Raw genomic sequence first — 20,777 nt, 5'->3', positions numbered from 1 at the left:
ACACACACACTTCCATGTGATCAGACACACAGCTCTATTTATAACAGACCTGGACACAGGGCCCCCCTCTCCCACACGCAAGGGCACTGTGGTTTTGAAGGTGTGCCATGCCAGTGTCGGATCAACACTGAAGTGTTTCGAAAGCATAACTAACGTACAACTAAAGGTAGGAAAATCATAAAAGGGGTGAGATGTTTAAAAGATGTTTAATGTAAACTGACTAGATGCAGATTTTGCAGAGCTAGAAGTTTGCGGAGCTTTTCTAAGAGGAGGTTTTGTTTTTGGAAATATTTTCTATTGATCTATGCTTGGTGTATCAGTGCTACTACCAAAATGAGCCACTTAATCGTGCACACGATGGATTAGAACCTCATGAACAGGGGTTGAACTAATTAATACACTAATGAAGAACTAAGCACCCAGTTTGTGTACTAAGATGATGGCTGTATCTAATAATAATATTCATCATCATTCTAGGCTTTTGTACAACAGTTATGAAGCTCATGGGAAATTATATTTTCTTTAAAATGTAATTAGAAGAAAAAATGAAAAATAAGCATAGCTAAATGCATCTACATGTGTTTGTAAGAAAACGCCCCACAAGCTTGATAAGATAAGACTTATTAAAGGTTGTAAAACACATCTAGGTCATTTCTGAGCAACTGGACCATGCAAAATATTTGTAAAAGACATGACCCAAACAGAACATCATGCTGGGATGTTTTATGGGACTCTTGTGGGGCTGTTTCCTGTCACTGACATGTTTTAATCCACAAATCACCTTGCAGTGAGTTGTTGTGAATGCTCTGGGTACAGTCTGCTCTGGAGTCATCTTACAGGCAGGCCAAGATCATTGGCCTGAGACAGTTTGAGTATATTACAGCATATTTGTTTTAATTCTTTTGGAATTTGGGTTGCTTAGTGTTTCTGAGTTTAGGAACTTAATAGCATTTGAATGGTAGAAACTTGTTTCTGTTCAGTGTTGTTTAAAAAGCAATATGTTTTGTGTTTAATGGTGTTTAATTGGAGAAGATTTTAGAACAAAGTTCAAAAAAATGTCAAAGTTTTTTTTTAATACTTTCTTAAACTTAATACTTTAAGATTCTTCAAATATTTTTGGATATTCAACATTTTTCTTTTGTTGTAAATGATGCCTACAAATTTAACCTAGTAATTTAAGCTCTAAGTTCTTGGACAAAAGTTAGCATTAATAAATATATATATATATATATATATATATATATATATATATATATATATATATATATATATATATATATATATATATATATATACAGTTGTGGCCAGAATTATTGGCACCCTTCATAAATATGATCAAAGATAACTGTAATAATAAATCTGCATTGTTTATCCTTTTGATCTTTAATTTATAAAAGATCGAATCTTTTTCTCCAAAACACATTGACCACAATTATTGGCACCCTTTTATTCAATTCTTTTTGCAACCTCCTTTTGCCAAGATAACAGCTCTGAGTCTTCACCTATAATGTCTGATGAGTTTGGAGAACACCTGACAAGAGATCAGAGATCATTCCTCCATACAGAATCTCTCCAGATCTTTCAGATTCCCAGGTCCATGTTGGTGCTTCTTCTCTTCAGTTCACTCCACTCATTTTCTTTAGAGTTCAGGTCAGGGGACAGAAGCTTCATTTTGTGTTCAGTGACATATTTTGTGTTGGTTTTGATGTTTGTTTTGAATCATTGTCCCGACGGATGATCCAACCACAGCCCATTATAGGATTTCTAGCAGAAGCGGTCAGGTTTTGATTTTTTTATCTGTTGGTATTTGATAGAATCCATGATACCATGTATCTGAACAAGATGTCCAGGACCTCCAGCACAAAAATAGGCCCACAACATTAAAGATCCAGCAGTAGATTTAACCGTGGACATGGGGTACTTTTTATCCATGTGTGCACCATACCCTTCTGGTGGGTTTGATGCCAAAAAGCTCTTTTTTTAGTTTCATCTGACCATATAGAGGCCGGTCCCGTTTGAAGTTCCAGTCTTGTCTGACAACTGAATATGTTGGAGATTGTTTCTGGATGAGAGCAGAGGATTTTTCTTGAAACCTTCCTGAACAACTTGTGGGGATGTAGGTGCTTTGATTTTTTTTTTAGGCTTTCTGAGACTCAAGACTCAACTAATCTCTGCAATTCTCCAGCTGTGATCCTTGGAGAGTCTTTGGCCAATCAAACTCTCCTCCTCACTGTGCATTAGAACGATTTAGACACACGTCCTCTTCCAGGACGATTTGTAACATCTTTAGTTGATTGGAAATTCTTAATTATTGCCCTGATAGTGGAAATGGGGATTTTCAATGCTTTAGCTATTTTCTTACAGCCACTTTCTATTTTGTGAAGCTCAACAATCTTTTGCTGCACATCAGAACTATATTCTTTGGTTTTTCTCATTGTGATGAATGATTAAGGGAATTTGGCCTTTGTGTTTCCTCATGTTTGTACTCCTGTGGAACAGGAAGTCTCGGCTGGACAATTTCATGTTCATGATCACCCTGGTGTGCTAAAAAAATGTAAATATGAATGGGAATATACTTCAGATATGTTTTACTCATAAAAATTCTAGGGGTGCCAATAATTGTGGCCAACGTGTTTTGGAAAAAAACATTTATTTCTTAATGTGAGTTTCCCCCCACGTTCAATTCTTTTCCTTCAATAAAAGGTTAGATTTTATGAATTAAAGATCAAAAGGATAAACAATGCAGATTTACTTTTAGAGTCATCTTTGATCATATTTATGAAGGGTGCCAATAATTCTGGCCACAACTGTGTATATATATATATATATATATATATATATATATATATATATATATATATATATATATATAGACTGCATCTTTCATATATATATATATATGACTATATATGACTAAATTGAAAGATGCAGTCTATACTGATCAGCTGAATAAAATAGACTACCATTCAAAGGTTTGGAGTCAGTAAGTTTTTTTTTGTATTTTAAAAGAAATTATTTTAATTTAGCAAGGATGCTTAAAATTGATCAGCAAAGATATAATGTTAAAAAGAGAGTTCTATCTCACAGGATGAATGCTGTTCTGAATGTTTGAATGTTCAATTCATGAAAGAATGATGAAAAAAAAAAGAGTAATGGCTGCTGAAATTTGCCATTACAGGAATAAATTACATTTTAAAATATATTATAATAGAAAATGTTTTTTGTATTTTTGATCAAAATGAATGGCAGTGTAAATATTTTGGTCAACAACTTTTTTTTGGTCAACAATTTTTTTTTTTTCATAATTGTGTTTTTTGTCATTGTTTGTTTCAGATGTCATAAGCCATTTAAGCTCAACTGCAATGGATGACATAGACCACAGTGTGCTGATAGCAGAGCAGGATTGGGACTCTTTCTGTACAGAGAGCGAGGAATGTTCTGTTCAGCAGGCCAAGCTTGCAGCCTTAGATGAGTCTGGCTTCAGTGACATTGATGATGATAAAACCTCTGTCTACGTGTCATCTCTTCCCACTCAGGCCAACCCTGACCAACACTGTGAAAAAGATTGTGTAGAAGGACAAAAACAGCATCAAATAGGAGAATGTAAAACAGAACATACATCTGAGAATTCAGAGTTTACTGAATATCCTAGTCCTCAAACAAAGCCACAGAATGCCAAGTCTGCTGAGCAGATGTCCGATGAAAGAGAAAATCAACTGGGCGCTACATGTGAATGTCAAAACAAAGCAAGTGAAGACAGCAGCCTGACTGAGAAGTTAAACTTAGAGAAATTAAGAGAAAATGATGAGAATCAAGAGAATGGTGAGAATAAATCAAGCCAAGCCACCATCGAGCAAGTCTCTGAAAAATCTTCAGCAGATATAAAGCATGAAAAGAGTACGGATGGTATAGAAATGCTAACTGAGGAGACGCACGCTTCACCAGTGGCCAAAAAAGAGAAGGAGCGTTGGTTTGTCACTGTAAATGACAGTCCAATCCGTCTGAGAGAAAAGGGTCCTACTTCAGTCCAAAAAAAAAGAAGAAAAAAAAAACCTTGTAAAAACTTGAGCCAGAATAGCGGAGTGATGGAGAAGTGCTCTTCCTTAAATAACAATACAGAGCCAGGTAAAGAAATTATTGACAGACAAACAACGCAGGACAAATTTGAACAAGAAAATGTTTTTTCTGACTCACCAAATTTTCAAAATGTACCTCATATCCAAATGAAATATGTATTTCGCCCATTAGATCATGTGAGTGTGAAGGGGAAAAAACAAGCTGTGCCAATAGTTTAAAAAAGGAAAGCATGACAAAATTCCAGAAGCAAAATTAGAAAGAAATCCTGCCGACTCTCTAAATTCACTTTTAACTCCCAAACAGATGCCACAGAAAATATTTAAAGATCTCAGTGACCCTTTGCCACAATATTGGGATAATGAAAGCACAGCATGTGGTAAATATGACAAATCCACAGTAGATTATAACTGTGAATGTATACATACAACTAATAGTTTAAGCCACTTTAATAATGACACTGGGGTGGAAAGTGCCAGATTTATTATGGGTGCTTCTAAGCCCACTTCTCCTTCAGATACTGAAGGAGAAAGAACAGAACAGCAAGAGCCCTTGGGACAATCGTATAATAGAGAAGAATCATCCCATTCATCCCAAGAGACACAATTCTCCAGCAACAGTGCCACGACTTCAGGTCCGACTCGACCCATATTCGCTATTTCCTCCTTTTGGGATGAAATGGAAAAACTAACAATAAATGACATTTTGCAAATTAGAATAGCCAATAACAGGTCTCAACTGACAGAAAGCAGCGTTCCAGAGGAAATAAGCCATGTGGACGCTGTCGACACTCATCTTTTTGATGGGGGTGAGGTAGAATCTAAAGATGATAATTTAGAAGATGGCCTGGTAGATGATACAGCAGATTCTGACTATTTCACACATTTGGATGACTCTAAACCAGACCGATCGAGCTGCGAATTTTCAACTTACTCTGATTTCGATGACGAGTTTCTACAACTTCTTCATGCAAGTGCAAACCCTAGTCCTGAACCCCTTGAAGGCAAAGAGCAAACCCAAAGGTTTCTTGATTCTACATGTCCCATGGATTTAGAAGAAACTTGGCGGAGTGAATCAAATGAGATAGTAAAGCTGTGTACTGAGAGCGATTCCCCACTGTATTCAGAGACAGAAGCAGAGATGCAGGACATATTTCTAGTAACAAAAGAAGACAACAACATGAGTTCCTTTCTACTGGACCACTGTAGCATGAGGAGATCAATGCCTTCTCCAGTTTTATCAGTTTCTGATGTTCTAAATGATCAGAGTCTGTCGTCTTTCTTTGAAATCTTGGAGAGCGACACAGAATCAGAACAATACCAAGCATGGATTCCAGATAGAAACACTTCGCTTTGTTTTTCACAGAACGTATCTGTGGCTGAGACTTATGATGAGGACTTCTCAGACTTTGAGGTTGAGAATTTTCTGTTTCCTTCAGTGCAAGGTTCAACAAAAAGTGAGAAAACATTGGTTCCAATTTATTCTTCTTCTCGCTCAGTGATGAAAGACCTAGAATTTCCAGAGGTAGAAAATGTGATACAGTTGGATAGTGAAGACGAGATCGGCCCAATCCGAGTTATGAGGTGTGCAAGCCCCTCTGAAACATCAAACATGTGCTTTATCACTAGCCAGAGAAGTACCTGGAGAAACCTTTCTCTGAGACACACCAAACTTTTAATGGGAAGGACATGGTGTAGGATGGCCACTTCTTGGGGTTTTCCCAATACAGCCGACACAGTCTACGGTTATGGAACAAAAACAACATCAAGTTCCTCTATAGCTCAACCAAAGCTTCCAGTGGTTCTCCTAGAAAACCAGGCCCTTGGACAATTGACAGAGCGTCAGATACAAGAACATCAGATACATGTTGGGGCAACGGTCACAGACACAGGTACATTTTTTTAGTTCAAATGGATGAAATAGATATGATAATGTTAAGTCTAACATTGCAAAATTCTGCTTACAGATAGAGATTGCTTCCTTTTTTCATTAAAACAAGCAGACATGTGCCTTGTTTGCATTGCTTTTGCGTCTTGGGTACTCAAGTCAAGCGACCCACAATCTACAGACATGTGGAAAGCAGGTAAGACCATCATGTGGATTGTGTATTTCTGAAATGAGACACAATGATCAGTCTGTTACATATTAAATTAGGCAATTTATTCAGATAATATGAGCACACAAAATTAACATGATCCTTTTTCCCTCTATTGTTTCTCAGCTCTTCTGGCAAATGTGAGCGCGTTATCTGCCATCCAGTACTTGCGGCGATACATAAAAGAAGGATGAACCATAAAAATCTAGTATTAGAGCTTTCTGAGGATTTCTCACAAGGGGCCAGTGTACAGGAAAGGGTTAATTTTGCACAAATTCACACCAAACACTTTAGTAAATACACGTATTAGGTTGTATTCCATATTTCCTAACAGTCTAATATTTTAATGTTTAATATATTCATGTTACAAAATAGGTGTTCAATCAATAAATAACTTATCAAAGGACAATTTTGTTAAAGAAAAGCATACAAAGCAAAGGAGGAAACATTAGTTTTTCCCATACAAACACTTGTTCAGTTAGAAGACATATATTGCTTTAGATATTATGTTGATATGGACCAGAAGTGACAACTGGTAAGTTTTGCGTCAGTTATATTCAGGACTCAAGCTGTGCTATACATATTTATGTAACTCACAATTAAACTATTTTGCAGTGTACATATAAAAAAAACATTTTCAATGATATTCACACTAGATGTATCTATTAAATGCAAAAACATCATGCGGCCAAAGATAAAAAAAAGAAAAAAAGAAACAGATCTGAGAACATTTCATAAAGAATATAAATTCGCACATAAAATATAGTTGGGAGTTAAGGAGGTATCAGAAAGTGCCAGAAGAATGACTGCTGCTGAGTGTCAAAGTGTTTCTATCAGAGATAAGCGGTGTCAATGTGAAAAGAGCAAGTGTATATGAAACAGCCTCAAAAAATATGCTTACAAAAAAACATAAACGAATTTAGCACTGAAAGCAAATGTACTGATAAAAAAAGAGAAAAGATCTGAGTTGACTATATGTGTTCATATGACATGTAAAGGGATGTATTGAAGTGTATGAAGAAGAGTAAAAATGATCCAAACTGTTTGAAATAATCATGCATTTGTCATCAAAATGACAGTTTTGAAGTTTTGAGAAATGTTCAACTATAAGGAAATTGCAACTTGACAACACTGTGCATGTAAAGACAAATATACATCAAGACATGGATACTAAAAATGAGAATATATTTCTCATTAATAACATCCATATACTTTGTAAAATGCTAGAACAAATGTTTAGTGTTAATTCAAAGAAAATAATGACTTTTTGGCAGTTTTAGATAAAGTAGCCCATCAAAGTTTCACAATAACATTGTTAACAGATAAACTCATGTCCGCTTGAACACATACAAAACAATGGCACTCCATTTCATGTTTTCTATTGTTATTTTAACAATTAATAGAAGTGCACAACAATACACTTGTATTGCATTAAACGGTCACAATATTACCTTTCTTTCTTTAATGTGTCTATAATGAATTTCATCTTCTGAGAATGCTGTGCTCCTTCCCAACCAGCTTGACTATGACAATGTAACTTACTAAACAGTAGCCCATTTGTTGAATTGGCCAATTGCATATGCTAGGGCTGAAGCCGGTAGTGAAGATACCATTAAATATGCCATATGCAATTTATTGCTAACTGCAGGTACCCTCTATAAATAAACTTCCTAAACTTCTGTCCCAAGTAGGGATGACAAAGGAACTGACCTGCTCTATCACATTGTGTCCTTAAGCATGGTGGTAAACACTGCAAGCAGGTGTCTGTCGGCCTGATCGGTCTTCTGCAGCATCGTATGACCATGGCAGTGAAGCAACTGTTCTGTAGAGATGGACAAGCTCTGTTTCCAGACAGGGCAAGATCAACACTACAGTCAACATGCTGATACTCGGGCTGCATTTGGTTTACGTCTTTAAATCAAATGGTAAAAAGCTAAATTACTGAAAGAATAAGGTATTGCGGAGTTTACTACAGGTGGGTTTTATATTGATGAGCACTCTGAGGTATAGATGAAGAGGCTGTCAGAGAAAAGGAAGGATAGAGTAAAGCATGCACTTTTTGCACACAGGTCATCTGAAGTTTTTGTATCCAAATCTATCATTGAAATTTAAATTCCAACAGTTAATATATTATTTTAAACATATAATATTTACAATCTTAAAATGAATGTTTCAATAAATTTTGAAACTAAACTGTGATAAACTCTGGATATTGGACAGCACTTCTCAAATACTTAGTAAATCTACAGTACTGTGCTTTTAGCACAATAACGACATTACAAGGGAATTGCATTTCTGACAGAAACAATTTCTAAATAGTGTTCATGCAAGGAAAGCAAATTCACTGTTCTCCAAAAGTCTAGTTATTTCATACAGCACAAAGGAGTCGGTCAAATGTTTATAAGTGCCAAAACAGGGATAAACCCATGCCGGGTTTTTTGAAACAAAAGGCCTGATACCCTGAACACAGAATCACTTTGTAATCCACAGTGGAGGATTTGTTCATTTCAGGACTGCTTGTCTCCCTCTTTCTTCAGACGGCTGTCAAAGAGACAACAGTTCAATATATAGTCATAGTATAGTCAGTAAATGACTCATCAGTGCATGCATTTTTAAAGAAAAAATGCCATCAAAACAACTTGCTAAGAGCATATTTACACATGCATTCTAAAACAGCACGTTAAGGCCTCTGTGGTTCACCTGTAGTAGTCTTCTTGGCTGGGGAGAGGAGCACTATGTAAGTGTGCATGTCCATGTAGCCACTGCTGCTCAAGCGCCAGCCTCTGCAGCTCTGCTGACTGTGCCTGCATTGCCTGCAACTGATGCGCAGCCGACATTGGAGCCAGTGGTCCTGGTAATTCTCTGGGGAATGGTGTTCCTATGAAAGAAAGGCATAAAACACCTTACTTCAGTTACACTTCCCTCAAATAGCTGAGAACTATTTCCTAGCATGGGACTGTAATGTATAGATGCTGGATGTTATTGTGAAACAACAATAGGTTGCCTTGACTATTATAATCAAGTATGCAGTGTTGTCGCAATCTTGAAAACGTCATTGATTTTGATAGCAAGTCATAATAGCAACCAAATGTAATCACTATGTGACACAATAATACTCAAAACAATGCTCGAGTTGTTCCTTCTAGACATCACTAGACAGTTTATCATAAGCAAAGGACAGGCCCAGACGGAATCTGTGGACTCTTTTTTTTTTTATATTATACTGTACATATAAATTGTATATTTTATAAAATATCTTTAAAAAGCTTGGGGTCAATAAAATTTAAAATATATATATATATATATATATATATTTTTTTTTTAATTCAGAAAGGATGCATTAAAGTGACAGTAAAGACATTTATAATGTAAACATTCTATTTCAAATAAATGCTGTTCTTATGATGTTATATTTATCAATGAATCGTGAAAAAAATATTTCACTGTTTCCACAAAAATCATGTGATCATGTGACACTGAAGAATGGAGTAATGATGCTGAAAATTCAGCTTTACCATCACATTTTAAAATATATTAAAATAGAAAAGATATTTTAAATTGCAGAAATGTTTCACAATATTTCACTGTGTTTTTAATCAAATAAATGCAGCCTTGGTAAGTATAAGAGGCTACATTCAAAAATCAAAAACAGACTAATATATAAATATATATCTATAAAATTGAATTAATCGTAAATATTAATTCCACAGAATGGATTCCAACAGTTAAATGTTTTAAAAGGAATTGAGAGTGCTTACACACTTGGCTGCTGAAAGTTTAATATAACTAAGAAAAATATTTAATGAAGAAGCATGCAAGCAATGGAGATGTACAAATCAAAAGGGTTTGGTGTTCCAGTTTGGCTCAGCGGGGGGCCTGGGATTACATCTGGGCCTGGCTATATTTGTTAGAAATGTTAATGTTAGTTTTATTTTATATGAAACGGGAGTCTATTTGGTGACTCACCAAACAGAGGGTGGCGGAGCATTTCGTGCTCATGGGGTAACTCACTGAGTAGAGGGTTGGAGATGGCACCAGGTGGGTAAGGGAATCGTGCCAGAGGGGGGCCAGCAGCCAATGGGTCCACCAGAGGATGAGGCCCTTGTCCTGAAAGACAAAGATGTCAACATTTCCATTTACTTTCTTTATTAAAAAAAAAAAAAATGTAATCTAGATCAGTGTTTATCTCCAGTCCTGGCAACCCACCTACCAGAATATTTTAGATGTCTCAACTCATTTAAACACCTGATTTCAGCTCATCAGCTTCTTATTCTGTTGAATAGGGAACAATTCTGGGAGGAGGAACCCGAGGAATGGAGTTGAGAAATACTGATCTAGATAACTGTGTTTGCCTACATCTCTGAAATTCTCACCTTGGTTTAGAGGGTCCTGTTGGTGCAGATGAAGATGGGAGTGTATGTGTGAGTGTTGGTGGTGATGTGGAGTAACATTAAGCATCTGTAGCCGTGCAACAGGGTCACCTGCTGCAACAGAGGCCATCCTTTCAGCATGGAGCCGTTCAGCAGTCAAACGCTCAGCGTAGCTGATTTCCGGCCGGGGAGGTCCCCCTACGTTGCGCTCCATGGCTGGGTGGAATTGGGCAAAGGGGTGAGGCCCAGCCACATGAGGCAGAGGCAGGGCACCGTGGCGCGCAAAATGCTCCATAGGATTTGCCGATGGATGAAGTGGGTTCTCCAGATCCGGTGGCTTCACCTCATATCCGGGCTTCATTCGTTCTCGGATCTCTCTCTCTCGAAGCTCACGAAGCTCTCGCTCTCGGAGGGCTGGATCTGCTGCGTAGAGCCCCGGCATGTGATAAGCTAACAGGTGCTCACCAGGCCCAAGAGGCATGAAGAAAGGATGGTTGCGGTTGGAGGGTGACATGACGTGAGGGCGGGCATACTCGCTGAGCGTGCGAAGGGCTGGAGTGTCAGGGCCAAGATATGGTGGAACAGCAGCTACGGTGGTGGGTGGAGGTGGTTCGAATGACGGACGGCCGGGTTGCACATGGGCAGCAAGCAGGTGCTCACCTATGCGGCCATCATGGGATGAGCTTGAAGCACGCTATGTAAAAAAAGTTTATTATATTAACTTCTTTAAAGCAAGATCTTTAAAAAATTTTCAAAAGCCAAAAAATAGTTTTTATAAGAAGAAAATATACAAGAATATAAGAAAATTATTATATTATATTATTTAAATAATACAATAACATTAAGCCTATTTTTAGGAACAAGATTGTTTTTTAATTTGATTTAATATTACAATTATACATTTATTTATATTTAAATTCTAAATAAATTCATAATCTAATAAAAATCAGAAACAGTACAACAAATACTATCATAATACATAAATACTTGACAATTTACATTTTTTTGCATTGCAGTACTTGGCATGAGTATTTTTTGCATTATGGTAAGGAGAATTTATCCTATTTTTAGTAAACTATAATTTATTTTTTTCTCTCAATATTCAAAAGTAAACGCTACATATACTTACAGAGGTTTTATCAGAGTCTCTGTCCCTTTCTCGTTCCCGCTCTCTTTCTCTCTCCCTCTCCCTCTCTCTCTCACGCTCTCTTTCTCTTTCTCTCTCCCGTCCCTGTCGAGCGCTCAGCTCTGCTTCTCTTCTGGATCTTTCGGCAGTTTCCTCTCGTTTCTTAGCCAGTTTTGAGGAGGCCAAGGGGGTGAAGTACAGGTCCGTGCGAGAGCAGGAGTTGTAGCCTCGGTTGAGGTGTTTGATGAATCTGCAATTGTCAAACAAAATAGAATTCACTATGTGCGCTAAATTGCACAGTAAATGTCTTAGTGAATTGTTTTCAAAGGGAAATGCAGGGTAATTATATAAAGTAAAAATTAAGATACATTTTACTGAACTTTTATTTTGAATTTAAAATAATTATTTTACACTGCTACACTGGGAAATCATTTTATTTATATTTTTCATTTTTATTTTAACAAAAATTTCAAATATTGATAAATGCGATCTCCATACCTTGCTGACTGACTTGCATGGCTGGGTATGTCAACCACTGTCGGTACAGGTGAGGGACTTCTGCGAGGGGGAGGCGGGCTATCGCACTCCTCCTCCTCATCAATTGGCTCCTCTTTGATATGAGCCTGTCCAACAGGAATGTTTGCTGAGGAGGAAGTGGAGGGCTGATGGGCAGGGACAGGGATGGGAGAAGCGTAAAGAGGGAATGAAGCAGTGGACTCGGGAGCAGGACGATTTGGGGGGAGCGATGGGTTAGAACTAGCTGCAGCCGGAGGGGCACCACCGGTGTGACCTTTGACCTGCTGGCTCTGCGACTGAGTCAGAACAGAAGGCTGAGCGGAGTGATTTTGTGGAATTATATGAAGTGGGGGAGGCTGGGAACAAGGCAAGTGCTGTGAGGGCAAGGACGCAAGAGGTTTTAGAGCAGGAGGTGGAGGCAAATTGGGGTGGATCTGCAGGAAATGGGGTGGAGGTGCAGAAAGGTGAGGGGGCTGCTTGTGAGAAGGTGGAATTGGAGTGGTCGGAGGGGGCTTGATTTGGGATGCTGCTGTTGGAGGAAGAAGAGGAAGAGGACTTTCTTTTTGAAGGTGCAGCAGTCTGGAAGCAAACCCTGGTGGCTGATTGGCCCCAGATGAAGGATTTTGCAGCTGACCTGGATTTTGCTGATAATGGGGCGGCACAGGGAATGACTGCCCCTGTCCTGGACACTGCACCTGCTGAGACGAGGAGTTTGAGTAAGAGTTGGGTGCTTCAGGTCCCCTGGGACCACTTCTGAAAGCGGTTGGAGATGGAACCTCCTGGGGAACCTCTACAGATGTTGCCTTCGAGGTGGCGGTAGAAGCTCCAGGTGAAGGTGCGGATGAGGATGCAAGCAGAGAGGGCTGAGGAGATGATGGTGTTTCAGAGCCATGTGTTGTGGGGGTGGCCACAGCAGCAGGCTGCTGGGGCTGGGTTTGTGGGGTTGGGCCAGGTGCAAGGGGCGGTGCTGGGGAGTCAGAGTCACTTTCGTTAGCCTGCAGGGGACTGGCCAGGCTGGGGGAGGAACTGCGGTTGTCCTGATCGATGTCTTTAGTGTCGCTGCTGCCATCGTCATTGGCACTGCGGCTATCGGAGCTCTCGCCTTCACCCTCACCTTCTGATGGAGAATCGGGACCATCCTGGGTTAGAGAAACACTGCTTATTAACACTGCTTTTATTTATATATATATATATATATATATATATATATATATATATATATATATATATATTTAGGGGTGTAACGGTTCTTGGTAATAAAATCAAACCATATCTTTCTCCCACAGTTCGGCACACAAATCTGACAACACATCTATATTATTGTTTGGTGAAAACAGACAGACAGTTTTGCTAATATATGTTTCATGGGAGAGTGGCAGACCAATTAGTATTTAAATCTGTTGCTGATATCACAGTTCCTGATGTGTTGGTGTGTTGCAGTTCAACATAACAAGGAGACAAGCCAGTGATAGAGCCGCAATATATATCTCCTGTCTGGGAACATTCTGGTTTTCCAATACGTTACAACAGTGAAAGTTTATCATTTGCATGTGTTTTGAAGCCTTGCCAATTTAAATATTTAAGCGCAAAAAGACTTGAAAGAGAGAACTGTGTGAGATGTTTTGTGTTTGTACACATCCGAAGTGCACATGCACTTAAACAGACGAATTCACACAAAAATTATTTCAATGTGCCTGTCTATCCTAGCTAACATAGTTGGTTATGTCTTAAGTGTACGTAAACAGTCGAGAAGTATACTGGATCTGTGCATTATGTCTTAGAGTGACAGCAGCCTAATATACCTGCTGCTGTGTCATAAATGTTAATCAAACAACATAAGACAAAGAAATCACTCACTGCTCTTGACTGAATAACTTTTGTAACTTTAATTTTTTTTTATTTGACATTAGTCCTTTTTTTCCTGAAGATAGCACATACCAAACCTTACCAAAACCGTGATCCTACACCCACGATACAAACCGAACCATGAGTAATTTGAACCATTACACCCCTATATATATATATATATATATATATATATATATATTAGTGTCTTTTTGTGTTTTGAAAAGGCCAATTCACACTGCACCGACAGACGCCGACCAGCGCAGACAAGCGCCGATTCAGCATGTTCAGTCGGTGAAAACAGCTCCGACAGACACCAACAGACACCGACAGGGGTAACACACTGATCCAACAAAACCCAAAGAAGTGTCTGTTGCCATCTGTCGGCCTTAAGTGAGCATTAGATGATGGTAAATGATGATGATCTAAATGTAAAAATTGTTGGAAATGAACAAGCACAGTTATATATATATATATATATATATATATATATATATATATATATATATATATAAAAGAGTTACTGATAACCAATATAGTAATGATAACAATATAGGACTGATAACTAGAAATCACAAGTATGATTGCTTGGAAAAGTTTTTAAAACTTAGGACTCAATACTCAGATTTTTTTTTACATTTCCAACCCTTCAGAAGCAACTCTAATGAGAAACTCTGTTCCCCTTACCTGATTCTTTGGTCGTTTCATGTTTTTCCTTTCCGGTTCATCAACATCTGGAGCAGCTGACTCTCTCTGTCTTTTAACACCCTTTACTATAGATGCCTCTACTTTCATCTTCTAAAGTTTAATAATCAAGAAATTTAAACAAAAATTAACAGGTTAAACAACACAAAAAGGATAAATACACAGCTGTACACACTTTTTAAACTCTAAACGGAGCAGAGTTTAGAGAGTTTAGGCCTTTTTATGACTACCTTGTTGGTCTTCCCAGCCACTCCATTCTTGATATCAGAACTGGAAGCCCTGGTTGCCATAGCAGTGGAACTGGCTCTGGGAGACTGTCCATTAGATCGCACATCCTCGATGGTGGGAGACGTGCCCCTGTCGGGACTTCCGGTTGGTCTGTTGCGCCCACTTCGAAGAGATGACATCTACATGCAGAGACATAAGACTAAATTAAGCAGACTACTCTTTACCCATTGCCCTGAGCACCAATGTGCAAGTTAGACTTACATGTGGTGGCACCCGGCTCCGGCGGGTCTTCATCCCATGTCTGACACCCTCTTCCTCTTCTTTGACAGGTTTGAAGAGGTAGGGTGGATCTGCTGGTTTGGGAACAGGTGGCAGGCGCCGATGCTTGCTGAAGTGAGAGTGGCAACTAGAGCACAACAAGACATTGTCTCTCCCTCCATGATGCCAGTCTTTAGAGTCTGAAAGAAACATGTTGGTTTTGTGTTGTGTGAGTCGTTTTGAAAGCGAAGACTCGTACAAATAAAAAGTATTTACAGAAGTCACAAGAGGTGCAACCCATTTTACTTCCGTAACATGAAGTATGCTACCATTCAAAAGTTTAAAGTAGGTAAAATCTTATTATTTTTGAAAGAAGTGCCTTATGCTCAATAAGGATGAATTTATTTGATCTAAAATACATTAAAAATGTATTATTGTGAAATATTATTACAATATAAAATAACGGTTTCCTATTTCAATATACTTTAAAATGTAATTTATTACTCCAGTCTTCATTGTCACATGATACTTCAGAAATCATTTTAATATGCTGATTTAGTGCTCAAGAAACAGTATTATCAATGTTGAAAACAGTTGCACTGCTTAATATTTTTGTGGAAACCATGATACTTTTTTCTGCATTATTTGATGAATAGAAAGTTCAAAGAACAGCATCTTTTTAAAGAAATCTTTTTAAAGATTATAAAAGTCTTTACTGTCACTTTTGATCAATTAAATGCATCCTTTCTGAATAAAAGTATTAATTTCTTTTTTTTTATTTCTTTTTTTTATAAATCTTACTGGCCCCAAACTAGTGTATTTCTGAGTAAAACAAAGTTTTCAACAAGAATAAAAATGTAGGACTGGACTTACATCCATTGGGAATTGATTAGATTGTGAAAAGTGGAACAAACTTTCTCACAACAAGACCAGAAACATACATTATGCAAATAGGGTCCATTTTTATCTCATGTTAAGAAGAATTGCAAACCTAAGCAGGTTGAATCCGATGTAGGGTGACAAACCAAGCACTACAGAAAGTCACTTTCAGAACAGCATGATGGTTGATAGACACATGCATATGGTCAACAAATTATGAAACCAGTATAAACTGCATTCTCAACATAGAGGCTATATACATACCACTGAAGAAGGATGAAATAAACTTACTAGTGGATAGACAGTGACTGCAGGCTTGACCTTTGCCGCCCTGCTCACTATCCTCGCTGTCCAGATCATCTTCACTGGCTGAACTGAGCTCCACTACGGACAGACAGAAAATGCAAAGATTATTAACAGTCCTTCTTGTGGAGATTATAACTGTATCAGACTTGCTATCATGTTTGGACAGCCTGCAAAAAATGAACATATGGCGCATAGTGCTTCACTTACTGGAAGAAGTGCGAGATGTTGCATTGGCTGCAGCTGTCGCGTTGCGAGTTTTCACTTTGCGAGACACCGGCTGCCTTCTTTGCTGCCGATGAGGTCGTGACGCCACAGCTTCAGGAGTTTTCTTCCAGTAGTAGTAGAATGTTATCAGCTCACCCTGAGAGGACAAATGTGTTGTAAAAAAAAAAACTTCAATTTGACAAACACACATTTATAGTCAGATTTGAAATGGCAGGTTTCCATACCGTTTTCTTACTAGGCAGTAGCTCCTTACGGATCTTAAAGAAGTTTTTGCCATACTGTCTAAGACCTTTGATAAACCGTTTCTGTAATTGAACATATTAAAAGATTGAGATTTCTTAAGTAATACTTTCCGAACAGTTCTAGTCTCACATTTCTACATTCCACTATAAATGACCAGGTTTTATCAGTGACAAATGTCATTACAGAAGTGAAAAAACCTAAATTCAAACCAAACACATTCTCACCACTTCATCTTCTGACCAGCATTTCTCGATGAGTTTTGGAACTGGTTTCTTCACCAGACACTGCAGGGCTTTGGCTGCGTCGTATTGGCTTTCATGGAGCTGTGTGCAAAACAAATTAAAATTACATACCAAAGTTGCACAGCAAATTAATTATAGTTGAGGAAATAAGCAAGATTTATTATTTGCAGTTTATATTATTGTTAAGGTCATAAATTACAATATTTATTCAATTACATTTGTATCGTATATGTGCTTAAAAACACAACAACAATTTGAATTCAATGGAAATAATCATTAAAGGTGCCCTCGAATGAAAAATTGAATTTATCTTGGCATAGTTAAATAACAAGAGTTCAGTACATGGAAATGACACAGTGAGTCTCAAACTCCATTGTTTCCTCCTTCTTGAAACATAACACCGACTGTTACGTAACAGTCGGGGTGTACGCCCCCAATATTTGCATATGCCAGCCCACGTTTCCAACAATATAAAAGGCATTAGACAAGGGCAGCCAGTATTAACGTCTGGATGTGCACAACCAAATCATCAGACTAGGTAAGCAAGCAAGAACAATAGCGAAAAATGGTAGATGGAGCAATAATAACTGACATGATCCATGATAACATGATATTTTTAGTGATATTTGTAAACTGTCTTTCTAAATGTTTCATTAGCATGTTGCTAATGTACTGTTAAATGTGGTTAAAGTTACCATCGGTTATTACTGTATTCACGGAGACAAGAGAGCCATCGCTATTTTCATTTTTAAACACTTGCAGTCTGTATAATTCATAAACACAACTTCATTCTTTATAAATCTCTCCAACAGTGTAGCATTACCCGTTAGCCACGGAGCACTATCAAACTTATTCAAAATCAGAAGTAAACAATATAACAGTATACAATACTCACATAATCTGACGCATGCATGCCGCATGCATTACGAACACTTTGTAAAGATCCATTTTGAGGGTTATATTAGCTGTGTAAACTTTGTTAAGGCACTGTTTAAGGCAAGCGCGAGCTCTGTGGGCGGAGAGCACGGGATTTAAAGGGGCCGCAGCATAAAATCAGCGCGTTTATAATGATGCCCCAAAATAGGCAGTTAAAAAAATTAATTAAAAAAAATCTATGGGGTATTTTGAGCTGCAACTTCACAGACACATTCAGGGGACACCTTAGACTTATATTACATCTTTTAAAAACATAATCTAGGGCACCTTTAAACTTTCTTTTATGACAAATGTAGCACAAAAACTTCAAAATTACAAGCACTGACCGTATTTAAAGCATTCAATGTGGTATCATCCCGTGAAGCTGCAAGACAACCATCCTCCGTTGAACCTCCATCACACATCCCTGCAAAAGCTGCCATGCTCCTATTTATTCAGAGAACACAAAACAAAAATGCAGAAGGATATGTTGAATCACACACCATTCACAGACACCTCAGTTCCCTTTTTAGATATAACCTCAAGCGATTATGAAGATAAATGTAAAACGGTGAATAGTAACTGGCATTCAGCCAAACAGCCATTACCTGGCAGCCCGCAGGTACATGAGAAGGTCACAGTCATTGACCCCAGGTGCCCACACCAGCTCCTCATTTTCTGTGACAGACTCTGTTCCATGAGCAGGTGGCGGCTGTAATTCAGGTAGCTTGGCCTGCATACATTTGAGCATGACAATATGACGGTCAAAAAGAAAAGGTTTATTTAAAGACTTGCACTCAGTGAATAGTTTTTGTCCCAATAATACCAGTGGTTTTGGACTTTCAGCATACATTTGTTTACTAACTACTTCTGGACTGAAGTCATTTTGATATAGCAATTCATTCTTTGTAAAATGTTTTTAATTATCAAAAATGACTTAGTACGCCTTTAAAACACAGCATGCCATAGACACACTTTTGAATTCACTTTGTACTCATTTTACCTGATGACTTGGTCCCACTCGAATCTCTCCTTGTGTGCTGTTCAGCTGCCTGAAAGACAAAATAGGTAACACTTTATTTTACAGTGTCATTGTTACATATGTTACATGTATTTACTGTAGTAATAACTAGAAATTATGCATAATTATGTGCAATTAACCCTAAACCAAACCCTCATCCTAACCCTAACCCTATAGTAAGTACATGTAGTTCATTGTCATTACTCAGAAATTAAATGCATAATTACACTGTAATACTGACACCTTAAAATAAAGTGTAACCACAAAATATTATTTATTAGTTGAAATATGGTTGTGTAAGTAGGCTACATCAATTAATCAATACATTAAAATTTAAAGGCTGATGCGAAAGCTTACAGCCAATATCCCTAATGTAAATAATACAAACTATGCCTGTAATGAACAATGCATGAATGCAAACACCATATTTAGCAGAAACACACTGTTGGAAAACTTCTGTCCCTGTCATGTGAGCTTCATGTCACTGTTTTCCACCCTTTTAAATCGCCTCCTTTCAGTTTTAATCATAAAATGTGATTTGCCTATCAGCAGTCGCGAAGATCAATCCAAATCCCGCCTACATCGCATAACCAGCCAATCAGCGTCCGACTGCTCCGTTCCCTCCAAAGGTTATATAAACGGGGGCTTGTAGGTCCAGTTCATATATTTACACATAAATCAATACGTTGATGCGTGCAGTATCTGTTACAGTGCAAATCAAAATCAGTATATTGAACTTAGAGTGTGATATGCACAAACACTGTTCGTCCGCTGTCTAATCATATTCCGCGAAAGAAAACAGTATGCTAAAATCACAATTTGCTGAACAAATATTTGCAGAGCAGACAAACAAAACTCATTTGCAAGAGCAGCACCGCGTTCAGCATGCATTACATAGTTAGCGGTACCTACACAACATCTACCCCATTTTATCTCGCCAGGCTCCTAGCTGGCCTTTGCGTGTGTGTGGCCGAGCGAGACGAGCTGTCAAGTTCAAAATCATCTCGATTTGCACTAGAATGCAAAAGTATTCAGGGTGTCGCAAAAAGCGCTCGCGCGCGCAAAAGCGTAAATATGTAATATAAAGAAGCAACAAACCTTCGCGGACTGAACAAGTCGTCCATGGCAGAGGCCGTTTCGCTAGTGTTTACAGTTTGTTTGCAGCGGCGGCGGCGGCTCAAAACTATGCTTTCCTCTATTTCATACTACTCAAAATGGAGGCTGCGCTGAGTATTTTTTCCTCAGCGCAGGCGATGACCTCAGTGTTCACGCACAGCCTACTGAGATCCCCTTCAACAAGCATAACTGAGCATGTGCCGCTGCAGCCAGCGCTAATGGGATCATCTCCGTGTCCGCTGTCTATGGAGATCAGCTTCAGGGAGATGTCTTTGGCCATCCTCCCGTGTCAATATTCACACACAATTATGGATGTTCCAATAAATTTAACCACCCTAGTCTTGATGGCATTCCTTTGCTTATTTGATAAAAGACACCATGCATGAAGAGTGAAGAATAACAATCTTGTCTTGTTACAGTCAGTGTGTGGGTTGTAGGATATAAATACAGAGCGTTAGATTTAAAGGACTGCCACTGTAGAGACGGTGGATTTATTTCGGCTCAGTGGAATTAGGCTAGACGCTTTAAGCGCAGCCTTGTCTGCTTAGATGTCTTCATATCTCTCCCGCTTCACTGTTATAAAAGAAGCCGGTGGATCTGATTAAAACTAATT

At 38.2% G+C, this 20,777-nt stretch overlaps 2 protein-coding genes across 3 annotated transcripts; one reads left to right on the top strand and one right to left on the bottom strand.

Moving 5' to 3' along the window:
• The first annotated feature begins 32 nt into the window (after positions 1-32).
• Positions 33-7,619, top strand: LOC125273751 (PPARGC1 and ESRR induced regulator, muscle 1). The gene is given in 6 exon segments (XM_048199398.1): positions 33-166; positions 3,334-4,235; positions 4,238-4,310; positions 4,313-5,965; positions 6,041-6,157; positions 6,296-7,619. Coding segments are annotated over 5 exon segments (2,784 nt in total). The 5' UTR covers positions 33-166; positions 3,334-3,362; the 3' UTR covers positions 6,364-7,619.
• On the bottom strand, positions 6,213-20,444 carry rereb (arginine-glutamic acid dipeptide (RE) repeats b). 2 transcript variants are annotated; one of them, XM_048199396.1, is made up of 17 exons: positions 20,147-20,444; positions 19,031-19,079; positions 18,636-18,760; positions 18,375-18,474; positions 17,095-17,193; positions 16,852-16,932; positions 16,610-16,763; positions 16,388-16,480; positions 15,221-15,417; positions 14,962-15,138; positions 14,714-14,824; positions 12,164-13,320; positions 11,669-11,915; positions 10,543-11,233; positions 10,181-10,276; positions 8,870-9,047; positions 6,213-8,710 (listed from the first exon to the last, which is right to left on the bottom strand). In XM_048199396.1, the coding sequence occupies exons 1-17, from the start codon at positions 20,170-20,172 to the stop codon at positions 8,677-8,679; spliced, it is 3,615 nt and encodes a 1,204-aa protein (XP_048055353.1). In that variant the 5' UTR covers positions 20,173-20,444; the 3' UTR covers positions 6,213-8,676. The 2 variants fall into 2 exon arrangements, with proteins under 2 accessions (XP_048055353.1, XP_048055352.1); XM_048199395.1 differs by having other exon boundaries at positions 10,136-10,276; positions 20,147-20,441.
• Between the last annotated feature and the right edge of the window lie 333 nt (positions 20,445-20,777).

This window comes from Megalobrama amblycephala, linkage group LG8 (genome assembly GCF_018812025.1).
Source record: "Megalobrama amblycephala isolate DHTTF-2021 linkage group LG8, ASM1881202v1, whole genome shotgun sequence".
Classification (NCBI taxonomy): domain Eukaryota; kingdom Metazoa; phylum Chordata; class Actinopteri; order Cypriniformes; family Xenocyprididae; genus Megalobrama; species Megalobrama amblycephala.
Note: the sequence above shows the minus strand (reverse complement) of the source record. Positions and strands in the feature narration are given on the sequence as shown.